The 15,088-nt window shown below is 41.9% G+C and overlaps 1 protein-coding gene and 1 non-coding gene across 3 annotated transcripts in view; both read left to right on the forward strand.

Annotated features, from left to right (window-relative positions):
- Positions 1-4,251: 4,251 nt before the first annotated feature.
- On the forward strand, positions 4,252-4,358 carry LOC112621870. The gene has a single exon (XR_003118806.1). It is a non-coding gene; the product is annotated as a U6 spliceosomal RNA (small nuclear RNA).
- Positions 4,359-13,877: 9,519 nt separating this feature from the next.
- Positions 13,878-15,088, forward strand: part of NUDCD3 (NudC domain containing 3) — a 108,600-nt gene continuing 107,389 nt past the window's right edge. For both annotated transcript variants that reach the window (XM_025378700.1, XM_025378699.1), the window contains exon 1: positions 13,878-14,344. In XM_025378700.1, coding sequence (XP_025234485.1) covers positions 14,153-14,344 — 192 coding nt within the window. In that variant the 5' untranslated portion in view covers positions 13,878-14,152. The remainder of the gene's footprint in view (positions 14,345-15,088) is intronic.

Here is a 15,088-nt window from a genome sequence, read left to right on the forward strand (position 1 = left end):
TGACCAGGCTGGTCTTGAACTCCTGACCTCAGGTGATACGCCTGCCTCAGCCTCCCAAATTGCTGGGATTACAGGTGTGAGCCACCACACCCAGCCTGGGTTTGGTTTCTTTATCTGTAAAAACGGGGATAGTTTAGCTGGGCACAGTGATGCTGTAGTCCCAGCTACTTGAGAGGCTGAGATGGGAGGATCTCTTGAGCCTAAGAATCGCAGGTCAGTCTGGGCAACATAGCAAGACCCCATCTGAGAAAAAAAAAATTAGTGGCTGAGCACAGTGGCTCACTCCAGCAATCCCAGAACTTTGGGAGGCTAAGGTGGGAAGACTGCTTGAGCCCAGGAGTTTGAAACCAGCCTGGGAAACACAGAGACACCACAATCTCTGCATTAAAAGAAAATTAGCTGGGTATAGTGGCACTCACCTGTTGTCCCAGCTACTTGGGAGGGTGAGGTGGGAGGATCACTTGATCCCGGAAGTGGAGGCTGCAGACTGCAGTGAGCTGTGATTGTGCTACTATACTCCAGCCTGGGTCACAGAGTGAGACCCAGACTAAAAAAAAAAAAAAAAAAAAAAAAGAAAAGAAAAAAAGAAAAAGAAAAAGAAAAAATTAGGAAAATTTTCCCTGACTCCCCATAGATTTTTTTTAAAGGATGAAATGAGATATTATATGTGAAAGCATCTAGTACTTGTGACATAGTACATGCTTACTAAGTGTTTCCACTTCACTTCTGCCTAAAACTCAGTTCAGTTCTTGACTTCCAGATACCTAACTGTGATGAGAGATGCAGCCAGAGGTACCTTAAGGATAACAATACCCCCCTCCATCCTGATACCTGATGTACTAAAGTCAGAAATTTTTTAAAGCCTTGTTCTTCCTTCAGTTTTAAGTTCAGTATACTGATGAACTATCGGTCACATTTCACAGTTTACTTTAAAAATAAACGGGCTTCCAAATTAACCTGCTTACATGGTTTGGCTGTGTCCCCACCCAAATCTCATCTCGTATTCCCACCTGTTGTGGGATGGACCCGGTTGGAGGTAATTGAATCACGGGCGCAGGTCCTTCCTGTGCTGTTCTCGTGATATCGAATAAGTCTCACGAGATCTGATGGTTTTAAAAAGAGGAGTTCCCTTGCACAAGCTCTCTCTCTTTGCCTGCTCCCATCCATGTAGGATGTGACTTGCTCTTCCTTGCCTTCCACCATGATTGTGAGGCTTCCCCAGCCACATGGAACTGTAACTCCAATTAAACCTCTTTCTCTTGTAAATTGCCCAGTCTAGGGTATGTCTTCATCAGCAGTGTGAAAACAGACTAATATATCTACCTTGGAAGGGCCTTGTGATCCATGGTGACATCTTGTCCCTAAGGTAAGAATCTTACCATGAGTTCCTCAAATTGTTGATGTACTGATTAACGTGTAACCCTGTCACACTGGGAAGAACGCTGATTTATTTCTGAATCATCAAGCTTTACTGATTGTCTTGCATGTAGACATTTTAGCCTGTATGTTGCAATAGGTATCCAATAATTGTAACCTCTGTATTTTACCCTCCAATGAAAGAGGAAACAACTCCTGTATGAGTCGTCCCCTCCCTTCTCTTAAACTTTCCTATAAAAGCCTTCTACCTTGTAACAGACTGGAACATTCCTAACATTGTTAGTGTGTTTCCTAAGTGGATTCTCACATTTGGCTTCAAATAAACCTTGATCAAATTAGTTCTGCCTCAACAGCCTTAATTTCAGTCAATAGTACAAGCCTCTGTTTTTCTATTTAATCACTACTTTAAAGGTAACCTTTGGAAAATGTTTAGCCTGTTACAAATGTAATTAATTGAACATATTTTAACTGCATTTATAAAGGTAATATTCTCCATTTTCTTTCTAAATACTCTATACATAAGAAAAAAATCTTCCCATATACTTAACTCTTTTAAACCTAATAAATTAAATTTATGGAATATCATTAATATAAAGTTCTTATAGATGTTGTAACACTGCACATACATTTAGCAACATTTCAATTTAAAATCTTAAGCTTATATGAAATACCATTTTAAATTGGAGTTATACAATTCTTACACTAATAGACCAAATACTTTTAAATGTTACAAGCATATAAAACATGAAATATACAAAAATTTCCCCCATCACACAAATATTCTTACTAAGGTTTTGCTTCTTTGAAACCTCTCTATACCCATTGTATTAGTCTGTTTTCATGCTGCTAATAAAGACATATCCAAGACTGGGTAATTTATAAAGGAAAGAGTTTTAATTGACTCATAGTTCAACAAGGCTGGGGAGGCCTCAGGAAACTTACAATCATGGCAGAAGGGGAAGCAAACATGCCCTACTTCATATGGCACCAGGGGAGAGAAGAATCAGTGCCCAGTGAAAGGGGAAGCCCCTTATAAAACCAGCAGATCTCCTGAGAACTAAATCATTATCAGAACAGGATGGGGGAAACCACTCTCATGATTCAATGATCTCCACCTGGTCCCTCCCACAACACATGGGGATTATGGGAACTGAAATTCAAGATGAGATTTGGGTAGGGACACAGCCAAACCCTATTACCCTTTTCCCTCCCTCCCTCCCTCCCTCCCTTCCTTCCTTTTTCTTCAGAGTCTCTCTGTCACCTAGGCTGGAGTGCAGTGGTGAAATATTGGCTCACTGCAACCTCTGCCTCCCAGGGTTAAGCTATCCTCCCACCTCAGCCTCCTGAGTAGCTGGTGGGACTACAGGCGTACGACACCACACCCAGCTGATTGTTTTGTATTTTTAGTGGAGATGGGGTTTCACCATGTTGTCCAGGCTGTCCATAACCATTTTTTAAGTGAGTTATAAATGGGGTTCATAGGTCATACTCCTCTCCTGAGGAAGACAATCATCATCTCAGATAACCAAGGTTGCCTATGCAGTAAGGAAGAAGTCAGTCATCATTCTGGGTAACTAAATGTACCTAAGACCAGAGACATCAGCTGAGAGTGAGACCTGGAGTCTCAGGCATCTGGAGTAGTTATCTCATTGCCAACTAAGCTTACATGGTGAGTCAAAAGACCCAGAATACCCAACACAATATTGAAGGAAAATAAAGTCAGAGGACTAACACTATCTGACTTCTAGACTTACTATAAAGTAATGAAGACAGTGAAAGAACTGGTGAAAGAACAGATAAATAGATCACTGTAACAGAATACAGAGTCTAGAAAGAGACCCAAATAAATATAGTGAAGCAAAGGTAGACTTTTTTTTCTTTTTTTGAGACAGAGTCTCGCTCTCTCACCCAGGCTGGAGTGCAGTGGCACGATCTTGGTTCACTGGAACCTTTGCCTTCTGGGTTCAAGTGATTCTCATGCCTCAGCATAGCTGGGACTACAGGCCCGCAAATATGCCTGGCTAATTTTTGTATTTTTAGTAGAGATGGGGTTTCACCATGTTGGCTAGGCTGGTCTCAAACTCCTGACCTCGGGCGATCTGCCCGCCTTGGCTTCCCAAAGTGCTGGGATTACAGGTGTGAGCCACCACACCTAGCCAAAAGGTAGTCTTTTCAACAAATGATACAGGTACAACTGCACATCCATGTGCAAAAACATAAATCTAGACACAGACTTTGCACCCTTCACAAAATTAACTGAAAATGGATCATAGACTTCAATGTAAAATTCAAAACTATAAAACTCCTAAAAGATAACACAGGGTAAAACCTAGATGACCTTGGGTGTAGCGACCTCTTGATACAACACCAAAGGCATAATTCATGAAAGAAATAATTGATAAACTATAATTAACAAATTTTTTTAGCAGTAATAGAACGATGAGTGTATTTCATTGAAATTTAAAACTTCTGCTCTGCAAAAGACAATGTCCACAAGGAGAAGACAATGGCCAGGTGCGGTGGCTCATGCCTTTAATCCTAGCACTTTGGAAGGCACAGGCGGGTGGATCACTTGAGGCCAGGAGTTTGAGACCAGCCTGGTTAACATGGTGAAAACCCGTCTCTACTGAAAATAGAAAAATTAGCTGGGTGCAGTGGTGCACACCTGTAATCCCAGCTACTTGAGAGGCTGATGCACAAGAATCATTTGAAACCAGGAGGTGGAGGTTGCAGCGAGCCGAAATTGCGCCACTGTACTCCAGCTTGGGCGACAAAGCGAGACTCTGTCTCAAAAAATATATAAATAAATAAGATTTTAAAGGGATGAGAAGACAAGCCACTTCTTGGGAGAAGATATTAGCGAAAGACACATCTGTGCTGGCTTCAGCAGCACACATACTAAAATTACAATGGTACAGAGAAGATTACCATGGTCTGTGCACAAGGATGACATGCACATTTGTGAAGTGCTTCAGATTGTAAAAAAGAAAAAGATCTATCCAATAAAGAACTTTTATTTAAAATCTAAATGGACTATCCAATACAAAAATAAGAAAACAAATAACTCAGTTAAAAACTTAGCCTTACCAAAGAAGATGTACAGATGGCAAACAAGCATATGAAAAGATGCTACATGTCATATATCATCAGGGAAATGATAATTAAAACAATAACGAGACACTACTACACATCTATTAGAACATCCAAAATCTGGAACACTGACAACACCAAATGCTGGGAGGGATGTGGAGAAGCAGCAACTCTCCTTCATTCCTGATAGGAATGCAAAATGGTACAGCCATTTTGGAAGACAGTTCTGCAGTTTCTTCTAAAACTAAATATATCTTACCATATGATCCAGCAATCACATTTCTTGGTATGTACCCAATGGAGTTGAAAACTTATGTCTACACAAAAACCAACACATGGATGTTTATGGCAGCTTTATTCATAATTGTCAAAACTTGGAAGTAACCAAGATGTCCTTCAGTAGGTGAATGGGTTAATCCACACAATGGAATATTATTCAGCATTAAAAAGAAATGAGCTATTAAGCTATGAAAAGACATGGGGGGCTAGGCGCGGTGGCTCACGTCTGTAATCCTAGCACTTTGGGAGGCCGAGGTGGGCAGATCACAAGGTCAGGAGTTTGAGAACAGCCTGGCCAATATGGTGAAATCCTGTCTCTACTAAAAATACAAAAATTCACTGGGTGTGGTGGCAGGTGCCTGTATTCCCAGCTACTTGGATGACTGAGGCAGGAGAGTTGCTTGAACCCAGGAGGCAGAGGTTGTAGTGAGCCAAGATCATGCTATCACACTCCAGCCTAGGCAACAAGAGCGAAACTCCATCTTGGAAAAAAAAAAAAAAAAGGAAAGAAAGACAGACAGAAAGAAAGACAAAGAAAAGACACGGAGGAACTTCAAACATATACTACTAAGTGAAAAAAGCTAATCTAAAAAGTCTACATCTGTCTGATTCCAACTATATGACATTCTGTAAAAGACAAAGCTATAAAGACAATAAAATGATCAGTAGTCGCTATGGTTTGGGATTAGGGGAGTTCAATCAGCAGAGCACAAAAGATTTTTAGGGCAGGGAAACTACTCTATATGATATTATAATCATGGAGGCATATCATTGTACATCTGTCCAAACCCATAGAATGTACAACACCAGAGTAAGCCCTAATGTAAACTAAGGATTCTGGGTGATATTGTAGCAAATGTACCATTAGTTGTAACAAATGTACCATTTTGTACATTCTGATGGGGAATGCTGAGAATGAGAGAGGCTATGCATGTGCGGAGGCAGGAGTGAGTATATGGGATATCTCTGTACCTTCTTCTCAATTTTGCAGTGAACCTGTAACTACTCTAAAAAAGTCTTTTAGAAAGCCCAGTAGTTTTTTGCTTCTCTTTATGGGTTGGTTTCCTTCTCTCAAGTAAAAAATGGGCTTCCTCCATGTAGCAGATGATAAGGATTCTCTCATCCCAGAGAAGAGAGTTCTTTCTTGTCAATTATAGCCAGAAAAATCTCCAAGAAGGATTTAGATGGTCCTGGTTTGCTCAATCCCATCCCTCTTCCTTTGGATCTCAGATCAGAAGTGACTTCTGGGATACTGCCCTGTTACCCATCTTGGTCAGGTCCCTGTTATGTGCTCCCGCTATACCATATCCTACTCCCTCCTAGTCCCCATCACAGTTTGAAGACAAAAATTCACTGGTGGGGTTACACGGCTCCCCCATGTCTGATTCCTCTTCTAAACTGTAAGCTATAGGAGGCAATGACTTTATCTTTTTGCTTACCATTGTGTTTCCAGCACCTAGCACCTGGCACACAGGCACATAATAAATATCCATTAAATAAATGACTGAAATAAACAGAGGGCTCTTTTGCTCTCATTACTCTGAAGAGCAATGATTACATAGCAGTGACAGCTTAGTGTATTCTCAGCAAATATTCTTTTGTTTTAAAACCATTTATTTTTCTGGCCAGGTGTGGTGGCTTATGCCTGTAATCCTAGCACTTTGGGAGGCCGAGGCAGGTGGATCACAAGGTCAGGAGATCAAGACCATCTTGGCTAACATGGCGAAACCCCGTCTCTACTAAAAATGCAAAAAAATGAGCCAGACATGGTGGCGGGCACCCTGTAGTCCCAGCTACTTGGGAGGCTGAGGCAGGAGAATGGCATGAACCCAGGAGGTAGAGGTTGCAGTGAGCTGAGATTGCCCCACTGCACTCCAGCCTGGGCGACAGAGTAAGACTCCATCTCAAAAAAATTTATTTTTCTGATAATAAACACAACAGGCTGGGCACAGTGGCTCATACCTGTAATCCTGGTACTTTGGGAGGCCAAGGTGAGAGGGTTGCTTGAGTCCAGGAGTTCGAGATCAGCCTGGGCAACATTGTGAGACATCATCTCTATTTAAAAACAAACAAACAAACAAACAAACAAACAAACACTCCTCAAATCCCCATAAACTTATGATAGAATAATTGTAAGACAAAGAAAAGTACAGTTAAGAAAACAAAAAACAAAAATTACTTATATCTGTAACCCAGAGATAACCACTGTGTGTGTATGTACACAGTCTTTTTAGCCTTTCAAAATATACATTCTGTCACTTATAGTTAACATTCTATTTTTATTGGTTTAAACATAGTATACCTTTTGCCACTTAGGTTTTTTTTTTTTTTCTTGAAGACAGGGTCTTGCTATTTTGCCCAGACTGGTTTTGGACTGCTGGCCTCGAATAATCCTCTCACCTTGGCCTCCCAAAGTGCTAGGATTACAGGTGTGAACCACTGTGCCCAACCTAGTTTTAATGTATTTCACTTTACATTTAAAGTGAGTTTCATTTAAGCAGCATACAGTTGGGTCTTGCTTTTTTAGTCAATCAATCTCTTCTAATTGAAAGGTTTATTTACATTTAATGTTATTGTTATTTTAAATATATTTTCCATATTCAGAAGCAGCACTGTCATAGTCTGGCTTCCATTAAAAAAAAAAAGTTTTCAGGTGTTTCTTTGCTTTCACAAGGTGCTCCAGCCCCTTGTTTGTCTTCTGGGCCACCATCTCCACAGTCCAGTCTCTGATGTGGAGGGTGAGAGTGCCTTTTCCTTTTGACCCCAAAAGAGCTTTTCTGAGTAGGCTGTGATTATCAATATGGCTTTAAATCTGTAATTGGGTTATTGTTCTGCTTTTTCTGCCTGCTTTTGAATTTATTGAGTGGTTTGTATGATTCCACTTTATCTCCTTTGTTGCCTTATGTGACCACTCTGTTTTTTTAATTTTTATTTTTAGAGCTTTCTTTACAGTTTATAGATAATCTCTAACTTACCACAGTCTACCTTCAAATAAATTATATAACTTCACATGCAGTATACGAATCTTACAACTGTATCCTTTCACTCAATCCCTCTTGGCCTTTGTGTTACTTCTATACATTATAAACCTTAGGATGTCATGTTATTAATTCTTTTGCTTTAAGCAGTCAAGTATATTTTAAAGAGATTTTCAAATTAATAAAAATGGTATTTCATATTTGCTCACTTAAAAAAATTTTCCAGTGCTCTGTATTTCATTGTGTAGATCAGAATTTTCATCTAATGTAATTTTCCTTCTCACTGAAAGACATTTAACTTGTTTTTTTTGTAGTTCAGGTCTACTAGTGATGACTTATTTCAACTTTCGTATGTCTGAGAAAGTCTATTTTTCATTCATTTTGGTAATATATTTTTGCTCAGGGCAGAATTCTAGGTTGACATTTTCTTTAAACATTTTACAGATGTTTCTACACTATCTTTTGACTCACATTGGTTTGAGAGGTCTGCTGTTATTCTTATATAATCCTTTGTACATAATTTATCTTTTTTCTCTGGCTACTTTTAAGATTTATCTTTATCAGTGCTTTTAAGCAATTTGACTATTATATTCCTCGGTGTAGTTTTATTTATGTTTCTTATTATTGGGGGTTCACTGAGCATCTTGGCTCATGGGTTTTTAGTTTTAATTAATTTGGAAAAAGTTCAGCCATTGATTCTTCAAACATTTTTTCTGTTCCCCACCCCAGCCTTTAGGAACTCAGCTACATGTAAATTAGACAAGATGAAGTTGTCCCACAACTCACTGATGCGCTTTTTTTTTTTTTTTTTTTGAGTCCTTTTTATCTCTTTTTCAATTTAGGTGGTTTCTGTTGCTATTTTTTCAAGTTCAATAATACTTTATCTATTTATTTCTTTTTGTCTTTTTTTTTCTTTTTATTTTTTTTGAGATGGAGTTTCACTCTTGTTGCCGAGGTTGGAGTGCAATGGCACGATCTCAGCTCACTGCAACCTCTGCCTCCCAGGTTCAAGTGACTCTCCTACTTCGGCCTCCCAAGTAGCTGGTACTACAGGGGTGTGCCACCATGCATGGCTAATTTTTGTATTTTTAGTAGACACAGGGTTTCACCATGTTGGTCATGCTGGTCTTTAACTCCTGACCTCAAATGATCCTCCCGCCTTGGCCTCCCAAAGTGCTTGGATTACAGGTGTGGGCCACTGCTCCCGGCTGTATTTCTAATCTGTGGTACATCTCATCTGGTGTATTTTTCATCGAATACATCATATTTTCACTACTAAATGATTTCATTTTTTAAATGTCTTTTCTTTAGTTAACATGCTTGCTATGGTTGAAATGTGTCTCCCAAATTCATGTGCTGGAAATGTAAGCCCTAATGAAACAATGTTGGGAGGTAGGGCCTAATAAAAGATGATTGGATCATGCGGGTAGAGCCCTCATTAATGAATTAATGTTATTACTACAGTGAGTTAGTTACCATAAAAGTGGGTTGTTATAAAGTGACGCTGGCCCCTGGTGCATCTATCTTGTGTACTCACTTGCCCCTTCTGCCTTTTGCTTTCTGCCAAGGGATGACTAAACAAGAAGGCCCTCAACAGATGCTGGCATCAAGTTCCTGAACTTTCCAGCCTCCAGAACCATGAGCTAAATAAAGGCCTGTTATTTATAGATTACCTGGTCTGTGGTATTGTTATGGCAACAGTAAACGGACTAAGATAGAAAATTGGCACTGAGAAGTGGGTCTATTGCTATAACAAATATCTGAAAACATAAAAGTAGCTTTGGAACTGGATAATGGGTAGAGACTGGAAGAATTTTGAGGAGCATGCTAGAAAGAGCCTGTATTGCCATAAATGGAGAATTAAGGGTGAAGTCTCAGAAGAGAAGAGATATAGGGAAAGTCAGAATCTTCTTAAAGATTACTTCAGTGGTCACGATTGTTGATAGAGATATGGACACAGTCTCTGATGTGGACAGTAAATGGCCTTTACTGTCTACATCTCTACCAACATTAACAGTAAATGGCCTTTACTGTCTATATCTCTACCAACATTAACAGTAAATGGCCTTTACTGGCAATATATCTACCAACATTATATTTAATATTGGTGGAGGCCATTCTGATGAGGTCTCAGACAGAAATGAGAAACAAGGTATTGGAAACTTGAATAAAGGGCATCTTTGTTATAAAGTAGTAATGGTGGAACTGTGTCCATGCCTGACGGCTTTATGGAAAGTGGAATTTGAATGACAAACTAGGATATCTGGTGGAAGAAATACCTAAGCAGTTAAGCATTCAGGCTGCTATATGGCCATTTTTAATCACATATAGTGAGATACAAGAACAAAGGAATGACTTAAAGACAGAATTTATAATTTAAAAAGAAGCAGAGTGAAAGATTTGGAAAATTTATAGCCTAGCCATGTAAAATATAAAAAGGTACATTTAGGAGACTGAACTCAGAGCGTGGCCCAGAGACTGCTTGCTGAAGAGATTAGCGTGAATGGAAGGGAGCCAGATGCTATTCACCAAGGCAATGGGAGAATGACCTCAAAGCTATTTCAGAGATTTTCGAGGCTGCCCCTCCCATCACAGGTCCAGAGCTCTAGGAGGGCAGAATGATTCTGGAGGACAGGCCTGGGGTAACGTCCATAGGCTCACTGCCCAGAGCTGCCTTGGAACCCTGCTCCCTGCATTCCAGTGCAGCATTCCTCAGCTGCCCCAGGCACAGCTCATGTGGGACCAGGTTGGTTTGGATTGCTGTTTTGGAGGGCACAAGCAGTAAGCCTTGGCAATGTCTACATGGTGCTAACTCTGCAGGGATGAGTGCATGGGTGGTGGGGTCATGGCAGCTTCCACTTAGTTTTCAAAAGATATATCAAACAGCTTGAGGCCCAGGAAGAAACTTATTGCAGGGGAAGAGCCACCACAGAGAGTCCCTACTAAGGCAATGCGTAGCAGGAATGTGTGGTCAGAGCTGTTACAGAGAGTTCCCACCAGGGCAGCACCTAGTAGAGCCCAAAACTCTAGAGCTACCCTTGTGTAACCCCAGCCTGGGAGAGCTGCAGTCATGAGACTCCAAACCAAGAGAAAGCCATGGGGACCTGGCTGCCTGAGGCCTTGGGGGCCCAATCCCCAAACCAGTGTGCCCAGGATTTAGAACATGGAGTCAAAGGAGATTATTCTCCAGCTTTAGGACTAAATACAGGTTTTTCTCTGCTGGGTTTTGGACTTACTTGGGGCCTGTTGCTGCCATATATTCCATTCTGCAATGTGTTGTATTCACTTCATAAATTCATACCCACGGATTCTCAGTAAATACATGTTGTGTGTGAATAAAAACTATGGATCACTATTTATTCAGCCACCTATGGTTGGGCGTTTAACTCTAGCTTTTCACAATTATAAATAATGTTGTAATGAATGTCCTCCTATAAATAAATCCATACAGTCGCTTGAATATAGTTATAAGGTAAATTTCTCTTTTTTTTTTTTTTGAGATGGAGTTTCGCTATTGTTGCCCAGGCTGGAGTGCAATGGCATGATCTCAGCTCACCGCAACCTCTGCTTCCTGGGTTCAAGTGATTCTCCTGCCTCAGCCTCCTGAGTAGCTGGGATTACAGGCATGTGCCACCATGCCTGGCTAGTTTTGTATTTTTAGTAGAGATGGGGTTTCTCCATGTTGGTCAGGCTGGTCTCGAACTCCCAACCTTAAGTGATCTGCCCGCCTTGGCCTCCCAAAAGTGGTGGGATAACAGGCGTCAGTCACCGCGCCCAGCTGGTAAATTTCTAGTAGTGAAATTGCTTGGCCAATATCTATGTACATTTTGATTTTCAATAGTGTACTGGATTTCTTTTTCTTGCCTTTTCTGATCTGCTCTCCACCTTCTTCCAACCTACTTTCTTCCCTGGAAGGCTGATCCAGATGAAGAGGGTTAGCCCGTTCATCTTAACTTCTGGCTTCAAAATGGATGTGACCATTAGTCACTACCAGCAGAAAGTCAGAGGGCAAGGAGTTAGAGGTCAGGTGGGCTTCTCCACTAGCAACTATTCATCTTGATTTTATAAGCCACTTTCTTCCAGGCCCTCCAGGCCCAGGGGTGGGAACAGCTCTCTGCTGTTACTAGTCCCATGGTCCCATTCTATCTCATGTGAGGTTTCAAAAACCTTGCCCCTATCTTTGTAAATAGTCCCTTTTAAAAGCCCCCTTCAAACTACCCAGCTTGGGAGGGCCATCTGTTTCCTACCAAGATCCTGACTGATAAAGCGAGATTTTGCCAAACTGCCTTAAAAAATGTCTGTATATTCTTACACTTCCACCAGCAGTGTCTACAAGTGTCTGCTCCCCCACATCTTTTTATTATAGTGTATAATGAATCTTCTTAAAACATTACATTTTGGCCGGGCGCGGTGGCTCAAGCCTGTAATCCCAGCACTTTGGGAGGCCGAGGCGGGTGGATCACAAGGTCAGGAGATCGAGACTATCCTGGCTAACATGGTGAAACCCCGTCTCTACTAAAAATACAAAAAACTAGCCGGGCGCGGTAGCGGGCGCCTGTAGTCCCAGCTACTTGGGAGGCTGAGGCGGGAGAATGGCGTGAACCCGGGGGGCGGAGCTTGCAGTGAGCCGAGATCGCGCCACTGCACTCCAGCCTGGGAGACACAGTGAGACTCCGTCTCAAAAAAAAAAAAAAAAAACAAAAAAAAAAAACATTACATTTTAATTATAAAATATTTATTAATAAAATGCAGAAATCCTTTAGATTTACAGAGGGCAATATTTGACATCCCCAACTTCGACCTCCTTTATTCTGTTTATTCTTTATTCTTATTTTTAGCTGAGGTATTTTGTTTCATTAAATCATAGTTTAGTTTCTTTTTTTCTTTTTTTTTTTTGAGACAGTCTCACTCTGTTGCCCAGGCTGGATGGCAGTGGCATGATCTAGGCTCACTGCAACCTCCACCTCCCAGGTTCAAGCGATTCTCCAGCCTCAGTCTCCTGAGTAGCTGGGAGTATAGATGCGTGCCACCACGCCCCGCTAATTTTTGTATTTTTAGTAGAGACAGGGTTTTACTGTGTTGTCCAGGCTGGTCTCGAACTCCTGACCTCGTGATTCTCCCGCCTCAGCCTCCCAAAGTTCTGGGATTACAAGCGTGAGCTACCTTGCCGGGGGAATCTTGCTGTCTTCTAGTAAGCTCATTAAAGAGATTTGCAAAAATGTAAAACTATGTTACTCCTCTCGCTGAGCTTTTATTGCTTTGAAGAACATTATTTTTTGCATAAAAGTATGTTAACATGTAATGTGTTTTATCGTCATTTAAAAATGGATATTTAAACATTTTCTAAGTTTTAATTTCTAATGTGGTAAATATTGATAAGTATAACCCATATCAACAAATGTTCTTTGGAGTGTTCAACAAATTTTAAGAGCATCAATGGTTCCTAAATCAAGAGTTTCAGAATCACTGTTCTAGGGCAATTTACCTGAGTTTGATTTTACTTACAATTCATTAAAGTGTAGACACTATGAAGACGTGTTAACCTGCATGTTTTATTCTAGAAGAGGTGCAAATCATTTATATCCACTATAAATGATAACCTATGGTTTTATCATCTTGTACAACACCAGCCAGCTTTGTATCCAACCTAATCTTACTCTAATGCTTTGTCAAAATGTTTAAAGTCCACTTCCTCAAAATGCTTTTGAACCACTTTGACAGACACTAACATATACATACATGACGTATATATGCATATACATACTATACACACACACGTGCATATTTCACAACGATGGCATACGGATTCCCTATTCTGAATCTAGCTCTTTCCACTTAATATACGTGAACGCACTCACTCTTTTCTTCGTCGTCTTGACTTTCTTCTGATGCAACGCCCTGAGTTTAACTCACAGCTCTGTTATTAATAAGAAACCCATAGATCCCACATATATGCATTTTCCCGTATCTGGCTCACTAACAAAAAGCTTACCGCAGCCCCAGCTTTAACCACAGGTTCCGAATACCCAGGCGGGAATTGAACACAGAAATACGAAAGGCTCCACAGACAATGTGACAAAAATCCGAGCAGTCACGTGACACTGCACGCCCCATAATTTTTTTCGCCCTCTTCAAACATGGCGGCCAAGCGACCGCAGCGCAACAGCAGCCACGGGCCTCCTTCCGCGTAGGAACCTCAATGCTGACTTTATCGGGCTCTTTTGTCAAAGACCACCTCAGGGCAAAGCCAGTGGGGCAGCCGGGCCCGGGGAAAACAGCCCGGGGTCTCAGGGGCCGAACAAGCACGGACCGGAAGTTCTGCAGCCACGCCGTCCGGCGGAGCCGTTGGCTGCGGACGCCGGAAGTGGCCAGTCGGCAGGTCTGAGGCGGCGCTCTGTGTGTGAAGCGTACCTAGGGCGGGAGGCGACATGGAGCCCGGGGCGGCCGAGCTGTATGACCAGGCCCTTCTGGGCATCCTGCAGCACGTGGGCAACGTCCAGGATTTCCTCCGCGTTCTCTTTGGCTTCCTGTACCGCAAGACAGACTTCTATCGCTTGCTGCGCCACCCGTCGGACCGCATGGGCTTCCCACCCGGGGCCGCGCAGGCCCTGGTGCTGCAGGTGAGGCGGGCGGGCCTGCGGTCTGGGGAGCCGCCGCCCCCGGCCTGCCTTGACTCTTGGCGCCCGCTCCTCCAAGCTCTCCCAGCCTGTTTCCTCCTTTTCCTGGTGTCCTGGGGTTGAGCTTTCGAGAATGGCTTCAGTAATTTGAAGCGCGGATTGGATGTCAGTTTATTCCGCTGAGGGAGCAGCCGGGGTTCGCTCCGGACGTCCTGAGGTTTCAGAAGTAGTAAGCCGACTGTTAAGAGCCCTCCTCAGCACCCGGCAGCGCGTACCCCTCACGGTGCTGGGAGCTGCTAGTCAGGGAGTGAAATCCATGCAGGCCAGACAGAAGGAAGGACATTTACAGCAACAGAAACGTGCATGCCCCAGAACTACCAAAGACTTGAGCTGGCGGTGATGACGGAGGCATTGTGTGAATCAATGGGTGTGGCCGCTTGTTTGAAATGTGATTTCCCAGGTCAAAGACTGTCATTGTAGTGATTATTAAAATTTCATTTGAACTTAATTCTGTACCTTCCAGGTTAAGTTTATTGTATGTTGGAAGCGCTGTCAGTACTCATTCAGTAAAGTTGACTGGGCACTTTTGAATGTACTAAGCAACCGTTTGCTGAATGTAGTTTACACTCTTAGGTACGGGTGATAGGGGTGTTTAAGTAGTGGTTTCTCTCTGTTTGTGACACTTACAGTTAAAGAGAGAAAACCCAGAAAGTAATAGAAGACTTTGTAAGGGCAATTATTTGATGG

This window comes from Theropithecus gelada, chromosome 3 (assembly GCF_003255815.1).
Source record: "Theropithecus gelada isolate Dixy chromosome 3, Tgel_1.0, whole genome shotgun sequence".
NCBI classification, from domain to species: Eukaryota; Metazoa; Chordata; class Mammalia; order Primates; family Cercopithecidae; genus Theropithecus; species Theropithecus gelada.